We start from the raw sequence: 18261 nt of genomic DNA on the forward strand, positions 1-18261 counted from the left end.
TAACTGATCAATACCCGTACTACTCATGGACATATCAACTACATAGATAAGGTAGCCCTCCCCACCTGAATCCAAGACATGACATGACTTCAGAGCCGAAACAAGTGGCATCGGAGGTTGTGCACCCTCACCATAAAAATACCAGCTATCACCCTCAGCAGGATAAAATTGTACCAGACGCTGATAACAATCCATAGTAGCATGATAAAAAGTCAGTATATCTATTCCCAAAATACAGTCAAAATCTGCCATCGCTAATATCATCAAATTAGCCGATAACGCATTACCCTCAAACTCCAGAAAGCAACTCATCACTAGACGCTTTGTTACTATCTCCTGTTCCAGCGGAGTAGATACAACTAAATCCATATCTAATGATACATAAGGTAATCTATGTCTCTTAACAAAGCGACTAGAAATAAAGGAATGCGATGCTCCAGTATCAATTAAAACAAGTGCAGGAATACCATATAACAAAAAGGTACCTGCCAACATGCGATCGCTTCCCTCAGTAGCCTGTTCTTGAGACAGAGTAAATACCTACCCTTGAGTCTGGGGACGGTAACCAGAAGAACTCTGTGGTGCTGGCTGCTGTCGTGGAAAAGTAAAAGCCTGAGATCCAACCTGTGATCCCGATCCACTAGCAGAACCCATGCGCTGAGGACAATCTCTCCGCAGATGTCCCTGCTGACTGCAAATATAACAAGCACCAGTAGCTCTCCGACATGAAGCTGCAGGATGCTTCCCTCCACAGTGACTACAAAACTCCTCCTTCTTCTTCTTTTTCCCAAAACGGAACATACCTCGTGAACCAAGAGATCCAGATGAAGTAGTAGGAGTAGAAGAAGACGTAGGTCCAGATTGCACAACAGATTGAGCTTGAGGCTCAAATGATCCACTAGGCTGTGCTGGCATCAACAACTGTGCACGCCTGTTGCTGGTCTCCACAAGACGGCAACGGTTCACCAAAGTCTCATAAGATACTGGGTCATCACAGACAACAACCTGTGAGTAGATATCTTGGTTCAGACCTTGTAGAAAGAGATCATACTTCGATGCATCACTCTCATTAATATGAGGACTGAAAGGTAGCAGATCAAGAAATCGTTGCTGATATTGATCAATAGTCATTGATCCTTGTCTCAGAGTAAGCAACTCCATCGATCGTGCTTGGAAAACAGCTGGAGGAAAATACAGTTTCTGGAACTGCTGACATAAATCTCCCCAAGTCACCTGTCCTCTCTCAGTACGTGCCTGAGCAGCTTTGGCATCCCACCAAAAACGTGCTCGATCCTCTAGAACAAATTCTAGAACTTCCAATTTCTGATCCTCAGTACAATCGAAAGCACGAAAAGTACTCTCAAGTTTAGACATCCAACTTTTTGCTTGTTCAGGATTCTCGCCTCCCACCAACGGTTTCGGTCCTACTTGCATAAATTTATTGATAGAGTAGCGACGTCTACCCTCATGATGACGATGTTGATCATCATGATGGAGGTGATGACGATGATGATGACCACCTCCCTGGCCAACACTACCGTGACTCTCGTGAGCCATATCCTGAAAATAATTGCACATTAAAATTCCAAATGCGCAAGAATTACTCAAGACTAAACTAAATCCTAAGTACTAATCCCAAAATCTAAGCATGCTCTGATACCAAAAATGTAGTGACCCTGCATGGAATCACCTACTAACTGGAAACTAATAGCATGCATTAAACTTAATACAGTAAAATACTTAACAGAGTAAAAACGTGCGGAAACTTAACCATAATTTACATATCAGCTTAGTAACATAATCCAGGCTTAAATCTGTAGTGATACAACCAAAATGATGGTAAAGGGTCATCTGAAAAATCATGCTCAGTACCGGCGCCACATGAGTGCTGCCACCGCACGGATCAACCTCTGGGTGCAACCACACTCGTCTAGTACACCAGAGTAGACAGACATAAATGCCCCCACCGTCGCTGTACTCTCAGTGACAGACTATCGAGTATAGAGCTGAGCGGCTCTATAATCAGGTATAACAAGATATAGGCTCAACGTGTATATGCACATGACATATGAATATAGAAAGCGGTAAATCATATATCATGCCATATAATAATGCCAAATAAATGCAACATATAAACATGTATACTCACTGGCAATCTCAGTCAATGTATACGTACCTCTAGGCTAGTTCAAGTATAGTAGGATCCTAGGTTCCAAGCCTATATTCAAAAGTTCACCGTATCACTACATAAATTCTATAAGCCTTAACTAAGCTAATAAGTACTTCCAAAACTTAAATAGATTCCCGAACCATACCTTCGTCCGTAGATAGCCCTTTGGAGTCGCTAGTCCCGGAAGACTATAACCACACCTTGGTTATTCCAGAACCTCTATTTTAACCGATAGGGCCCTCAAGTGTATAACTCACACTATATAACTGAAGAAAGAAACTCGGGAATTCGTAATTCAAATGAAATCAGACAGGATCGGAACTTCCGATCCGACGATCGGAGCTTCCGATCTGCCCTCCGTTCGGCACTTGTCAAAACTCGCGGCTGAGTCATCGGGTAAAGCTGGCAGCCGGAGATCGGAACGTCCGTTCCCGGATCGGAGCTTCTGGTCTCGGTTCTTCCGCTGAGCTTATGAAGTGGCTGGGATCGGAGCTTCCGATCTGGGTTCGGAGCTTCCGATCCGGCCCAAAGTCAAAAGCCCAAATTCTTTTTCAAAGTCCAATAATACTCCGAAATTGATTAATTACCAGCCCTTAATTATGTTTAATATATTATTATCTTAAAATGAGTTATGGGTTAATACACATAATGTTCTGTCAAACAGGTGCGGGCGCACGAGAACAAGACGCGGGCGCGCATGCGTCTCGGGTTGTGTCACCTATTTTTGTGTTCTTCTTGACATTTTCTCCACTCTCTTGACTTCTTTGGACTTCAATAACATTGTAGCATCCTTCAAAGTGATCTTCAAGTACTCCAACTTGATTGACATGAATTCCAAACCCTTCAACTCTCGAATGTAAATCATGAAGCAAATCTTGGAACAATATGAATCTTTGAGCGCCTTCTAGATTCATATCACGTCACCTTGCTGACGTAGTTGATGACATAAGCCCTAACCCTGTTTGGGTCCTCCGATTCCACCGACGGAGCCTCCGATCCTGGTTTGGATCCTCCGAACCCCTTTTCGGATCGTCCGGACTCCTCGGGCCTCCGGTCTTGACTCCGATTACGTTTGGGTCCTCCGAACCTCCCGAGCCATGCCCACCATTTTCGAGTATCCTGAATCTATTTTTTGGATCCGTTAATCCATTTGGAATTTTTTTAATCATGTTTTATTAAATTTAAACATGATCACTTGATTAATTACCTATTAATCATTACTTTTGGATACATGTTACTACAAAAACTCGTCAATGTTTTTCCTTAGTGAGAATTTAAGCAGAGGGAACACGAGAACCAAATGGAGTGCATAATTTATTCGGATTATATTTCACATCAACGAGCTGATGGTCGAACTTGCAGACGTTGTTTGACAAAATTCAGGAGTATGTCATCCGTGGTCAAATCCCTGAATATAAAGTACCCGAAAATGCCCATGGCAAAGTAGATGGCTGCACAAAGTATGAGTGATATTTTCACAGCAAAGTTCATGTTTGCAGGCGTTCCGAGCTCGATTCCAATGGCATGAACTGCATGAGATCCATTAGTAGGAGTTAAATGGTGAATGAATTAGAAATACAAGTTCATAACAATATGGAAACATTTCTAATTTCTTCCATACATATCTATATATATACATAGATCCATCCAAAACTAGATAAACAAACAGATTAATTCATATCCGATCTCGAATAGTCGTGTCTTTGTTACCATTGAACTGAAATGTGAAAGCTGTAACAATGGCAGGAACAGCTGTGAAAAGGTTGTTACGCAATCAAACTATGAATCAAATGCATTGGTATACAGAACGGGCTTGTTGTGATAAACAAATATAATAAAATTCTAGCAGTTCTTTAAGAATCAGAACAAAGACTCATACTTTAAAGAAAGAGAAGAGTAAATAAGATTTATTCCTGATTCAGGCATTAAAGATCAATCAATAAATTAACAAACAACTAATGGAGCACCTAAAACCAAAGCATGACATCACCAAAAACTAGTATGCTCTATCAGTATCAAAATATAAGGCTGCAAAAGCTAATACATTATACAATGTCATGAAACATGTTCAGAGAGCCAAAACTCAATCTTCACATATAAACAGTAAATCAATCATCAAAGCATAAAGTCTATCAAAATGCATCCGGGAACCGAAGTCCAATCAATTTAATGTGAAAATATACTTGGGAAACATTCCAGGGAGAGACGATTTTGAAGCAAAAATCATTTTCCATGGTTCAATGATAAACCTGACACTTCAAATAATTCTCACATGTTGCAGTTCCGATCAACCAAAGCCTATAATCCTTGAATCCACCTTCAAATCGGGTTAATAATTTCGCCATTTCGGCTACGACAGCCCTTCCAATTTCAAAATTCGTTCGTTGTTGATGCATCAAACTAATATGGTTTAAACAAAATGCCTTTGCTTCAAGAGTTCATCATGTTCATTTGTTGGATTGTAAAATTTTAAAGACACGTAAAAGGTCTTCTGGCACATACCTCGACTTTGAATCAGTGGATCTGAGCGGCTTTCAAATCCCGAGTCCCCAGTGCCGAATTTGAAAATTAAGAACCCTAAATTTGTACGAAAATTAAGGATGAAAATAGAAATCTTGTGCCGTGGAAGATTTGAATATTGAAAAAAAATTCAATGGAAGAAAGATTAAGACGCGTTAGACAGAGGAAAAGAAATGAGAACGAAGAATCGAAGATTACATTTTATGCCAAAAATATTACTGATTATTATAAATATGAATAAGGTTGACACGTCTCACGAATGAGATCGTGTCACGTTAGTAACTTTATAAAATCTCTATCAAAATAAAGTATTAGCAACAGAATTTCAGTGAAGTGGAAGCCAAGAAACGAACCTCCTCTAAACAAAAATAATCACCCCACTCCTTCATAATAACAAAATCACACATATTATTAAACACAGAACATCCAACTGGTGATTAAGATCTAATAGTCTTAATTAGTTTTCTTCTTTCATCGATAAACTCTCGACGATACGAATAGTAATAATTCTTGTTCGTCCGATGGAGAGAATGGAAGGTTGTCATGAACCGCCGATGGTGAATAAGGCGGAGATCGACACGAGTTCTCCCTTCGGATCGGTCAAAGAGGCCGTGATGCTGTTCGGAGAGCGGGTTCTTGCCGGCGAGGTCTATGCTAATTATAAGCTCAAAGAGGTGATAACCCCATAATCTTATAAGTTGCATTTGCTTACTACATTTTCGAATAATCTTGTTCACGTAATAGTCATTACTTGAATCGCACTGGCTACATAGATCTCAATTTTATTATTATTAATACTTTAAATTTTTTAATCAATGTGTAATAATTCCCAGTATCACATATATTAACTTTTGTTGCACTTGAATCTGAAAAACAATGTATATATATTAGAAATTAGGGGAAAATTTTAAATTTGTCAATGAATTTCTTTTTTTCTATTTTCGTCTTCTGAAACTAAAAATAGGAGCTTTGAAGGTATTAATATTTTTTTATTTTATGTACCAATTCTTCAGTGTATTTCGATTATTGAATCATTGCCAATGAATATCAATTTTTTTTATTTAATTTAAGTGGTAGCAAAATAAATATCATGCAAGATCTTGTAAAAAAAAAAAGAATTGCCATGGAAACTAATTATTTTGGTATAAAGGTGTATACACACACACATAACGTACAATAGACACATGCACACACACATTCATATACATATATTACATGCATATGTATACAGCAAATTAGGTCTGAATTAAGATCAAGAAATTTTGACAAAAAAAATGAGCAATGGATTCTAAGAGGGAGTAATATACTATATTTTATCATAGTTAAACATTAAATTCCTCGAGGGAAAAACCTTGAGGCAAAACTAAATTTTGGTAAAAATCATTTATATATAAAATTTAGGAATTTTATTTTACGGGTCAATTATTGTCACTACTTGTTCCTCTTGTTCATAGGTGTCTTTGATTTTGTCCTAACAAATCGGAATATAATTTTAGTTTATACTTTGCTTGATGTATATATAGACTACAGACCCCCTTTTTTAATAAAGACAGATTCCAAGATTATTCACTTATATTATAATGAGTGCATGAGCATATATACAACTCGTCAATTAAACTTAAACTTTCAACTTTTTAAGACAAAGTCATATGAAATAATGAAACCACGAATCATATTATATTTTAAGAATTATTGATATGTTCCGGTCAATTTTGAGCTTTCGAACATACGTTCTAGTTAGACCCTTGTGGATATTGTCTCGAAATATTTGTCGCCTGATTTATTCATAGTTCGTTATTTGTTGATCCTGCTCCTGTATTAATATACATATATACATATAACACCACATATGTATATATATATATATATGTGTGTGTGTGTAAAGATTTTAAATCATAGCTATAATATATATATGTGTGTATAAAGATTTTAAATCATAGCTATAATTATATGTGAAACAGATGCAAGACGTGACAAACGAATACGACCACGACACCGAGCTAGAAGTCACCAAACAAAGCCTACTAAGGGCACGAGAAGAAAGAATGCAAATGGCCAAATTCCTCTCTTCTTTGCAACAAGAACTTGAACAAACCAAAAGGGAGCTCAAAAAACTAAAGACACATATAACCGACGCACACGCGTTAGACCTTGAAGTCGAGGAAGACCTCAAGTTCGTCGAGGAATCGAATGAACCAGTGGAGCACGTGAAAATGGAAACAAGCAATGGTGGTCAGAAGATCGAGTTCCAAAAGAAGAAGTATGTGACGTTCGCGAACCCCCCATCCGTGGCTCGAGTCATTCATGTGGAGCCATCGACTAGCGCCGAGACTGTGTTGCAAAGGCAACCTTCTACGAGGAAGAAGAAAATGAAGCAATTGATACCATTTCTTGGAGGGATTTTTTCCAAGAAAAGGGGAAGCTCAGGAGTTGCAACGGCTTGAGAATTCATATGTTATAATCGAGAGTATATATATAATATGCAAGGAAATAATTGGAGGTTTTATATTTTATTTTACTTTTTTTGGCAATTTTTCAATAATTCAGGAATATGACTACTTTTAGAATATGTTTGACTCGGTTCATACTCAAAGATTCTTGAATCCCTCTTTGTTTATTAATTTGTTTACCACGTAAACTTGTAACATAGGAAAATTTTGATAGGAGTAATATATATTTAGTTATCAACAAATATAAAGTGATACAACACATATATATATATATATGAGGACTTTTCAGCTGCCCAACAATATTTCCCCACCTCGTCTCCGATCGGGTTTTAGTTGTTTTTTTTTAATTTTTCGCATAACTAAAACACGGTAACAGGTTTTAGTGGTGGGAGACGAGTTGTGCATCATTGGTTATACAGCTCAAAATTTCTAATATATATATTTATATATATATTTCATACGATGAGCACCAACTGGGGCACCTGCCTAACTGAGATGGCGTCATGTATATCCACTCGGTGGACATTAACTAAATATATTCTCGATAAAGATAAGGTTTAAAATATAAAAGCTATAGTGAGCTACTCGGCCGGATGGAGTGATTACCAGAAACTATTATCAGTTGAAATATTTTTGAAGAACTTGCAACATATATAAATGAAAATAATTTCAATTTAATCATACAATTATATTTTCTCATCTGATTTAAATTCAATAACTGAATACTACACCATATCATAAGATGACTTGTTAAAAAACTCAATGCAATCCGCAATCGCCTCGTTGTAGTGTGAATCTGAAGAGTAGTGACTATACAAGTTACTGCAAGAAGTTCTGCTGTCACAAGAGCTCCGCCTTGGAGCTGCCGCCACAGTCGTCCCTGTTGCTGCCGCCGGAGACTCGCCTCTGGCATGGACCGGGAAGATGAATCGCATTACAATCTTGCGAAACCGGCCGAAGAGTTTCATTCCTAGAAACCAAGAAAACCTGATCGAAAACCCTAGCAATGTAGTATATGTGTGGAGTCAAGTTTCCAAGGGAATCTTGAATTAGCTCTCTCGATCCTCACCGGTTTGTACTATAAATAAGTTTGAATTATGAGATTTTTTTTGAAGATATTCTTCGAGAAGTGTAATGTTATCATTTCTGTTGTTGGGAGATTTAAAGGAGATGATTTCTTTATTTGTTTTATATATTTTTATTTTGAAATTTTTTAGGGTTTTATTCATATTGTAATATATTATATGTAACAGAGGACTCAATGATGTCTCAGGCCATGTGAACAAATCATTGGCATGGCCTTTTGTCCTCAACAAGAGTTGTGTGTGTGTTAAACTGTCCATCTTTGCATGATACAAAAGCATTTAATTCAAAGCCCCAGAAATGATCTGAAAAGCAAACAATATGTTTTTGCTTTGTTGTTAATTTTTTCCTTTTCTTCCTCAAGAATAATATTGCATTTTAATCGCATTTTCAAGTCCCTATTCAAACATTATTTTTAATTAGGGAAACAACATTTTTGGTCATATATATAACTTGTACATTTTTCATTTTGTTCATGTTGATCGGTTAATTCACGATTTTAGTCCACTACTTTTTTTTAAAATTTTAATCATTTTTCATCAGGGTACTAACATGATATCATGCACACAAGTCAGAAATGTCCTGTGTCACTTCATTATTTTCTAGTATCATGTCAGTATTTTTCAGTGACATATCAACACTATAGTGAAAAAAGATCAAACAAGGAAAAAAAGATAAATTTAGTGAAGTAAAATTTACCAATAACAGGATAAAAACTGTCAAGTTATACACATGCCTCTTAATTATGTTTTCTTCACTATAAAAACAAATTAAAATATTACTTCTCAAAAGAGAAACAATTTAGTAATATTTTACGGGTAAATACGTTTTTTTGTCCATTAACTTGTCCATGTTTTGGTTTTGATCCATTAACTTTTTCGATGTGGGTTTTGGTACACTAACTTTGCATTTTCAATGTTTTTTGGTCCAACTGCATACGTGTCATTTTTTTATTGGTCCAAAATGATGAATTGGACCAATCAAAAGCTGACACGTATGCAGTTGGACCAAAAAACACTTAAAATGCAAAGTTAGTGTACCAAAACACACATCGAAAAAGTTATTGGACCAAAACCCAATGGAGATAAAGTTATTGGACCAAAAAACTTATTTTCCTATATTTTGCATAGAAAATGGAAATTAATACTAATACGCCACATACTTTAAAATTTAATTTGAAATTTTTCACGTGATAGTTAATATACATGACTTTTACCTAGAAATTACAATATCTTGACATGATTATCACATGAATACAAAACTTTGCTCCAAAATATAGTCAAATATGCGTCACATTCACCTACACAACTTTAGAATATTTATTTCAGGAAAGTGGATTTTTCATATATATTTTCTTATTGAATCACTTTCCACTGATGTTAAAATTCTTGAAATTTGATTGGATTTGTATAAAATATTTCTGATTAAGAATATAATGTCTCACAAAGTTGATGTAATTATCGAGGTGGTCTTCCTTTTCTTGGTTCTTTCCTCACTTTAATATGGTCCATATCTATTGAATTCGATGCATATATGCGAGTTGATCATTGGTTACAACTAATTAATAGTAAATTAATCTTTAATTATTCAATTAAAAGGTAATATGTCATTGTTTAATGAGTTAAAAGTTTGTTTCAAATGATGAATGGTCAACTTTGTCTGGTAAGTCTATAGCTAAATATATACTGGAGAAATCATTAGGCCACTGTACAATATTCAAAAGTTAACAAGGGAATTTTCCGGGCCACGATTAATGAGGATGTTTGTTATTTATCCCTTGCAAGGGGTTGATGTGGTGTCGACATTAATACCATGTTAGTATAAGAATATATTCTCTTTTATCTTCGGTATATTATGTTTTATCTTTTGTATATTTTGTATATTGTGTTTTTTTTTATTTTTCTTAGGTTTATTTATTTATAAATATATCATGTATTCATTCTCAGAGATGAATGAAAATTATATTTTTTCGTCAGTTTTTACATGGTATCACGAGCCTCTGACATACGTCACTAAACCTAACCCTAACCTTAACACAAAAAGCCAGCGCCGCCGCCACCTCCCCTGCTACTCCGATCTCCTTCAATATTGCTGTTCATGTGCCCATGAAGCTCACCTCCTCCAACTATCTCTCCTGGAGTTTGCAGTTCATGACCCTCTTTACTGGTCATGATATGCTTGGATTTGTTGGTGGTTCTGATCTTTGTCCGGAAAAATTCGTCACAACAGCCACCTCCCAAATCCTAAATCCTTTGTACACCGCCTGGATCCGTCAGGATCAACTGATATTGAATATCATCGATCATTGGATCGATGTCTACATCATTGATCCCATTTATTTCTAATGCCACCACATTCGTCGACGCCTAGAACACCTTTGCTCTCACCTATGGCAAGCCTTCTCGTGTCTTCATAACTCAGTTAAAGATGCAACTTCGTAATTCGTACAAGGTCTCTCAGTCCATCACCGAATTCATGTAGTTCATCAAATCCAAAGCTGATGAACTGGATCTCATGAATGCTCCTATTGATATTGAGGATCTCACCAACAATGTTCTTCATGGTTTGGATGTTGACTATAAAGAACTTTCACATGTTATTCAAGCTCGAGATACTACAATCTCGTTTGAGGATTTACACGATAAGATCCTCAATCATGAAGCTCATCTTGTTGCTCGTCGGGATTCACAAATTGTAGCGCCTAAAAATCCAATCTACTAAGTTGCATGCATAATACTAAATAAATATTATGATTATTATTTTTAATTTTAGTTGATTTAAATAATTTATTTGATTATGAGTTAATAAAAATATTAATTCTTTATTTAAATAATTTTATTGAACTAACTATTTAATTAATACTTTTAATTGCTTAAGTTTATTTATTTAAATGATTTTTATTGTACAACTTAATAGTTTTATTGATTTTAAAGGTTTAAACTTGCTTATTTAAATTATTTTATTTGTACAGCTTAATTATTTAAAAAAACTTAAAATTCCCACTTATTTATTTATTTAAATGATTTTAAATGTATAGTTTATTTATTTAAATGCTTTTGATTGTCCAATTTGTTTTAAAGGTTTTTAATCCGCTTGTGTAATTATTTATATGACTTTTAAAGGTTCATATAGTTTATTTAAATTATTTTAATCGCTCCGTTTATTATTTAAATATTTTATTTATCATGATGATATCAAAATGTTTAATTATTGATTTATATAGAATTTTTGAGTTCTTGAGTTCAGTGAATTCCAATTCCGGCTTGAGGTGAAGGTGGATTCTAGCGGTAATTCCTAATTTCGCAAGATTTGAGATTTATGAGAAACTGAGAAAATAGATAAACTTTTGATTGTAGGATTTTTCGGGTGACCACTTCTATGGTATTTTTGAGTTTATTTTAGAACTTTCCAAAATTTAACATTTTAGAACCCGTGCAAGTGAGATTTAATTATTTTCTTCAATTATTAACTTTTCAAACATATGGATATTAAGAAACTAGGTGTGAGTAGTGCAAGAGTTGTAAAACAACTAGTAGCACTTTTATAAGACATTTAAAGTAGCACTTTTAAGTCTTTTGCACACACACTCAAATTAAAATCCTCATTTTTATTTTCAAACCCTAAATTTAAAATCAAGACTTGAAACCCTAGTCCCCAAACCCCTCAACACGCCGCCTCTCTCCTCTCCAACATCCCAAACCCGTCGGCCACCTCCATCCCCTCCATTCTAACCGCCTTTGCCGCCGTATCACCACCTCATGGCTGACCGGAGCTCGAGTCTAAAAGGAAAGGGAAGGCTGCTCTACACGTTTCCAGCCCATTTTCAGCTTCCTTTTCTTGTTTATTTTGGGTTTAAGGCAAGTATAACATGTTCTTTGGCCACCAAGTACAGATATTATTTGTATGTTTTGATTTCCTTCATGCATTTTGAGTTTTTGTGAATATTGGCCATGTATTTTGAAATTTTCAGAAAGTTTCAGTAGTGTTCATGTCTATGTTTCGAATTCACATGTAACACCCCAAAATTAAGCTCGAGATGTTAGGAGATTAATATTGATAATCGGATATTAAGATAGTAGAGGATTTAATTGTTACTCGATAAGGGACCGATTTGCAATTCTTGGAATTTTCAAGGACTAAAGTGCAAAAATGAGATTTTATATAACACTTGGCCTATTTTTGACTTGACTAAGTCTTCATTATCCTCTTTCTTCTTCTCCCTCAAGCCGTGCACCACCATTGAAGAAACCCAAGGCCCCTCAAAGATTTTCTTCCTCTGGGTTTGTGTGATCCGTCCGTTAGAAATTCAATCTGAAGACAGATTAGCGATCACGGCTGCGAGAGCTCCGTTCTACCGTAAGTTTTTCTTCGATAAAGTATACTTCGATTTTGGGATGTTTTCAGAACTTGTTTAAATTTGGATATGTTGTTCTTGAGCTAGCATGTATCGTATATTTGAAGTCGGATCGGAAAAAAAGCGTCGTTCGGATTTGTTATATTTTTTGGAAGCCTATTTCGAAAATGGGGATTTTGTGATTTGTTGGATTGGAATTGTTTTGTTATTCTAGCATTGGTTTGAGTTGTTTGCGATTCTATACTACTGTCTGGGTTTCCGGTTTGATCAGAATATAGCCGTTATGCTGCCGATTTGAGTTTTGGGATTTTGAACCGTTTGAGTTATTGAAACTTTTGGCTTTTGAGTTGTTCCTCATTGTGATCTTATTTTGCCTCCGTAAAGATTCGTTTGAAGTTTGTTGAGCCTAGAGTTAGCAGAAGTCAAACGTTGAAGAGATTAGACGAAGAGCGCTTATCCAAAGTTGGAACTACTCAAATCAAAAGGTACAAGCAGTCATCGTTTTAGCGGGATAGCACACTCGAGACAGTTGGTTCTTGAGTTTTCCTTAAATCACATACTTGCATCAATACTTGTTCTAAGATGCGAAACTTGTATTTTGTTGTTTGAGCTTTTGTTATATGGCTTAATTATTTTTCTTTTCTTATGCATTCATCTCGAGCCTAAATCTTTGATTTTAGCGGGCTGTACGCCCTTTTTTTTATACGATTTGGGGGCTATAATCGAGTGGCCTGGGTGTAAAAGTTCACCTAGTGTCAGCATACTCCTTGTAGTCGCACCAAAGTCTAGAGGATGGAGATACGTGGCACCACATCGATCAGGAGAGTCGGTGAGTTGTTACGTGATCTCATCCCCGGGATCCAAAAAGCAAAGCAGCAATTCCTTGATTATCAGAGTTGATATCCCTATTTTAAAGACATGCATTTCATTCGTATTAACATTGAGTATGTTGTCTTTATATCATACTATTGATATATTACTTGTTGTTGCATGTTATGCTGCTTTTACTGGGAATATCATTCTCATCGGAGTTATCCGGCTGTTGCTTTGTTTTGTATGTGTACTTCTCATTAGGTGGGGCAGGATAGAGTCAGAGGAGGCTTGGTTAGCTTTGAGATGAAGGAATAGAAGTGAGACTCGGTTTAGAAGTCGAATCAGAATGTCAATCTAGTTTATATTATGAAGCATGTTTAGAATTCGAACTTGTTTCTTTTGGGCTTGTAATTCAGAACCAAAGCATGTTTTATGTTGTGTAATATTCGAATAACTCTAGAACTGCTTGTATGGCTTTTTATGAGTTTCGAGTTGAAATGCATGTTGAATCTTTTGTTTTGAGTTGAATTGGCCATGTAATTGTATCTGTCATGCCCTTTTCTTTTGCTGGTGCAACAGGTCACGGACCCCGTGCCATGTCCGTGCAAGGGTCCGTGTCCCCTCGCAAGTTTTGGAGTGTTTTTTTTATGAGTGCACGGACCCCGTGCCACCTCCGGGTGTAGGTTCGTGTGGTCGGGCATAGTTATGTTTTTAGTGTAATGATTCCGCACGGACCCGGGCACGGAGGTGGTGCGGGGTCCGTGTGCCCTTCAGTTAAGTGCACGGACTCGTGCATGGATGTGTGCACGGGGTCCTGGCATGTTTTTAAATTTTTTATTTATTTATTGCTTTTAATCTTGGAGATTGTATGCCTAGTTATTATTTAACCCAAGATTAGATGTTTAGAATCGAGGTCTCACATTAAGTGGTATCAGAGCGATAAGTTCTTGGTTGATCTAGAAGTGAGCAGGGTAGATCGAGTCCGGATGATTTGAATTCTCGTATGTGATTGAATCCTTTAAATGATTATTTAAACGTCATGCGAGCATGCTTTATTATTCCATAAACTATTTGAATTACATGATTATTTGATTTAAATATTAAAGCATGATATATATTAGAATTGCGGATTTAAATTATTCCTGATATGGAATGAGATTTTTTGAACAAAGATTAAGGACACGAGATTGTTGAATTGAGATATTTGTGTCCTAATTCTCTTGAATATGAGATATGTTTCCTCGATGAATTTTGATCAGGAAACATTCAGTGGCAACCCCGATTGAACATCTTTGTTCAGCGAATGAAAGAATGGATGTCACTCTGACACCGATGGAAGAACTTTTGTTGAGGTTTCAGTCGTTAAACCCACCAACTTTGAAGAATAATGATAATGCTGTGGAGTGCGATAATTGAATAGAAGAAATCAATCAGTTGTTTGATTCTCTTGACTACACCGATGAGCGTCAAATTCGGTTAGTAGTATACCAACTTCAGGGGATGGCCAAAGGTTGGTGGATTTCAAGGAAGAAAGCCTTGGAGAATCAAGGTATGGTTGTTTCTTGGAGTTTATTTAATGCAGAAATTCTTCGGCAAATTTCGTTCCAACAACCAACTGGATATAGAGGAAGTAATTCAAGGGATCCTTTGCAACCAAGAGGGAAACAATTCAAGAAGTCTGGGAGCAGTTCTTCTAGCTCCAGCGGATCAAAACAGTTTGGTTCAGGACAGAGTTCTGGATCTTCCGGTTTATCTTTCAGCAATTGTGGAGGTCGACAGCTCAGCGAGCACTGTCTTCGAATTTATGTTAGTTGCAATATCTGCCATCAGACCGGACACTACGCGAGGAGATGTCCTCAGCGTGATACCATTGGATCTCGGTGAGGGCTTTCTTTTAGACCAATGGTTCAACAGGGGCGGCAAGCTTCCATGGTTCATTCCATTCAGCCGCTGCAACAGAATCTACTAGGAGGTTATCCGAATATGAATCAACCTCCTATGCAACAAACTTTAGTATTTGCTCTTAATGAGGATACGCAGACTCGGGGTGCACCTGGAGATGATAAGACAAGTAACCATTCGAATTTTGTTGTTTTTTTTTTTCTACCTGTTGAATGTTAGATATTAGTACTTTCCCTACCTTTTACTTGAGGAATCTAGTTTGATGTTTTCCCTTTTGTTGAGCTTTTGGGTTACTTTAGTCGCAACTCTTGATTTGGTTGGGAATAAGATTGAACTAGACAGTTGGTACATATGTTATCGGATTATGAGTTTATTATCCGTTGAGCTGTTTAACCAAGTACAGGGCAACCAAGAATTATTTTCAGCAAGTTGCCAGTTTCAAATTTGATTCGTTAGACGAGTGGAAATCCTCTGGTAAGAATTCTTGATTCGTAGATTCTATTGATATTTGTTCTGTAGAATGACCGTTTTTTACAGAAATGTGCGGAGGAATTCCTTTTGTTGGCAGAGGATGTCCTGAAATTTTAACCCGATCTGGTTGATACACCAGTAGTTATAGAAATTGCAGGAGATGTTATAGCAGGATTAGCTTCCGATTTTGATTCCGATTCGTCAAATTGATTTCAACTTGATTTGAGATCAGAATATCATCTTCCTAAGACCGGACTCGGAACGAGGAGCCGGATCTTTCAGAGATATTCAGATTAAATTGTGACTTTTCTTATCGATGAAATTCTTGTCCGTTGAAGAGTTGTACTGATCTTTCAGAGTTTGAGAGTTATTTGCAGATTTGCATGCCGATCAGTGATATGTTTTCTCTATCGACGTCTAAATTCAGATTGAATCGAGTTGTCCTTCCTCGATCATATTATCTGGAGGCAGAAATTCTGTTGATCACCTCAAGACCGGACCCGATATGAATTGATCTAGAGTGACGTCCTTACCTGGAATTTGAATATTCTTGGGTTAGCAAGTTCTATCGCAAACTCTTCAAGGGATTATTATCGGTTGTGAAGCCGATTACTCAGCAGAATAAGTTCTTCTATCTGGACTTAATATTTTGAGACCAGTTCTTATTGTTTGAAGAAAAGGTTGATCAGCGCTTCATTATTCTTTTATTTTCTTCTGTATTGAGGACCTTATGGTGCTTTGCACTTCTTCTTATTGAGATTGGAGGTATACTCTTGTTCAGAAGAATCACTTAGCATGAGCATCGAAACAGCTGAAGATGCTCGAGACTCAATGTCTGATTCTGGATTTTGAGCTCGTAGCAATCTTATTGATTAGAAGATCTGGTATCTATTTTCTTTTGAGGAGATTTTCCTTAATCTTCATGATCTTAGAAGCTGTATTACTGGTTTCTCCGTATAGACTGGGTATGAGAAAGAGAAGATGTTAGAGGTATGTTTTTCCAATGTTCTGAACAGTGTGCAGTTGATAGTAGAGAGAGAACGACCCGATGGTCTGTTGTACAGTTTATTCTGGTTCAGAATTGGTTAGAGATCATGTTTCTAATGGATTCTTTAGGAAACTTCCTTGAGCAGTTTGAGTTTGAGGTACTATCTGTTTAAGATTGACCGATTGGTGAAAGCTGCTTCTGTATTCCATACAAAATGATTCTCAAACATTATCAGATGATAGATATTCTGTTAGAACTTTTGTCAGATTGTTTGATTGCCGAATTTGGGCGTTTCAGACAGAGATCTTTGATATACCCTTTCTTTGGTATATTCTTCGAAGAGGATTTTGTTATTCGATTGCAGCTGAGTACATTTATTATCCTCAGAACGACGGATAGTCAGAACAGATGTTTTGTATTAGAGGCTTTGCCAAGCTGTAGTGCTAGGCCAACCCAATATCTGTATAGCCTGATTTGGGCTAGGTGAGGGTGAGCGGTCCATGCCATCACTTAATGCTCAAATTATTACCAGACTTGGTAATTCATGGTACCTATCCTAAAGGTCCATGGTTCTTATTAGAGGAAGTTATGAAACTCCCTGACTCCAAGAAGAGAAAATCTGGAGTTTGGTGCTTGATCTTTTGCACTAGTTGACGAGTATCACTAACTCCTATGGAGTTTTGTACAACAACAACTACTAGATGATTATCTGGATGGCATCTTTGGATGAGTTGTACGAGCAGAATTGAAAATCTCTTTGTTTTGGGATGATCCTTTTTCTTAGTCACCAGTTTTGGGACAAGATTTGTTTAGAGGTTTTTGAACAGTTGATGTTTGCCTGTCAAGAATGAAGACTACTTGGACTAGATAGTCGAAGTATACAAATTTTAGATGCGGATTTTCGTATTTTTGATCGGAAAGATTGAATATTTCTGAAGATTTCTACTTTCAGAGGTTTTGGTAGTTATGATTAGAGAGAGAAATCGTCTCTTAGATTGTTTAAATCTCACTAGAGTCTGGAGCTGATAGACGATCTTGCCTACAATTTGTTCCGTCTCATTCTTGTTTTCACGAGGTGATTTCCGTCTTTAGTTGCGGATTATCGCCAAATCCTTGTTGCTGAATTACCCAACCAGATGTTCTTATGTTCTGTAATTGTTGAGATTGGAATTTGACGAGTTACCGAATTGCCTGAGACGACTGATTCAGAGTATGACCGAACAGAAAAGCATCTCTGAACCAAACCGATTCAGTTTTTGCTAGTTCATTTGAGCCGTTAAGGTTTTGAAAAAGAGATTTGGGAATGAGAGTCCGATTTGAGACAGCAGTTTCTGGACATATCCTGAAAGATGAATTCATTTCCAGTTTTGGATTTTATCCCTTTTTCTTTTTGGAGATTGAACTATATCCGATTTCGAGGACGAAATCAATTCTTACAGGGGGAGAATTGTAACACCCAAAAATTAGCCTAATCGAGATGTTATGAGATTAAGATTGATAATCGGAGATT

The 18261-nt window shown here is 36.6% G+C and overlaps 2 protein-coding genes across 2 annotated transcripts; one reads left to right on the top strand and one right to left on the bottom strand.

The window, feature by feature from the left end:
- Positions 1–5123: 5123 nt before the first annotated feature.
- LOC140885236 (WEB family protein At1g75720) lies at positions 5124–7183 on the top strand. Its single transcript, XM_073292183.1, has 2 exons — positions 5124–5364; positions 6652–7183. Exons 1-2 carry the CDS (start codon positions 5212–5214, stop codon positions 7132–7134), a joined length of 636 nt encoding a protein of 211 aa, XP_073148284.1. The 5' UTR covers positions 5124–5211; the 3' UTR covers positions 7135–7183.
- Positions 7184–7865: 682 nt separating this feature from the next.
- On the bottom strand, positions 7866–8108 carry LOC140878952 (uncharacterized). The gene has a single exon (XM_073282580.1). It carries the CDS (start codon positions 8106–8108, stop codon positions 7866–7868), a length of 243 nt encoding a protein of 80 aa, XP_073138681.1.
- Positions 8109–18261: the final 10153 nt, after the last annotated feature.

This window comes from Henckelia pumila, chromosome 2 (genome assembly GCF_033568475.1).
Source record: "Henckelia pumila isolate YLH828 chromosome 2, ASM3356847v2, whole genome shotgun sequence".
Lineage (NCBI taxonomy): Eukaryota > Viridiplantae > Streptophyta > Magnoliopsida > Lamiales > Gesneriaceae > Henckelia > Henckelia pumila.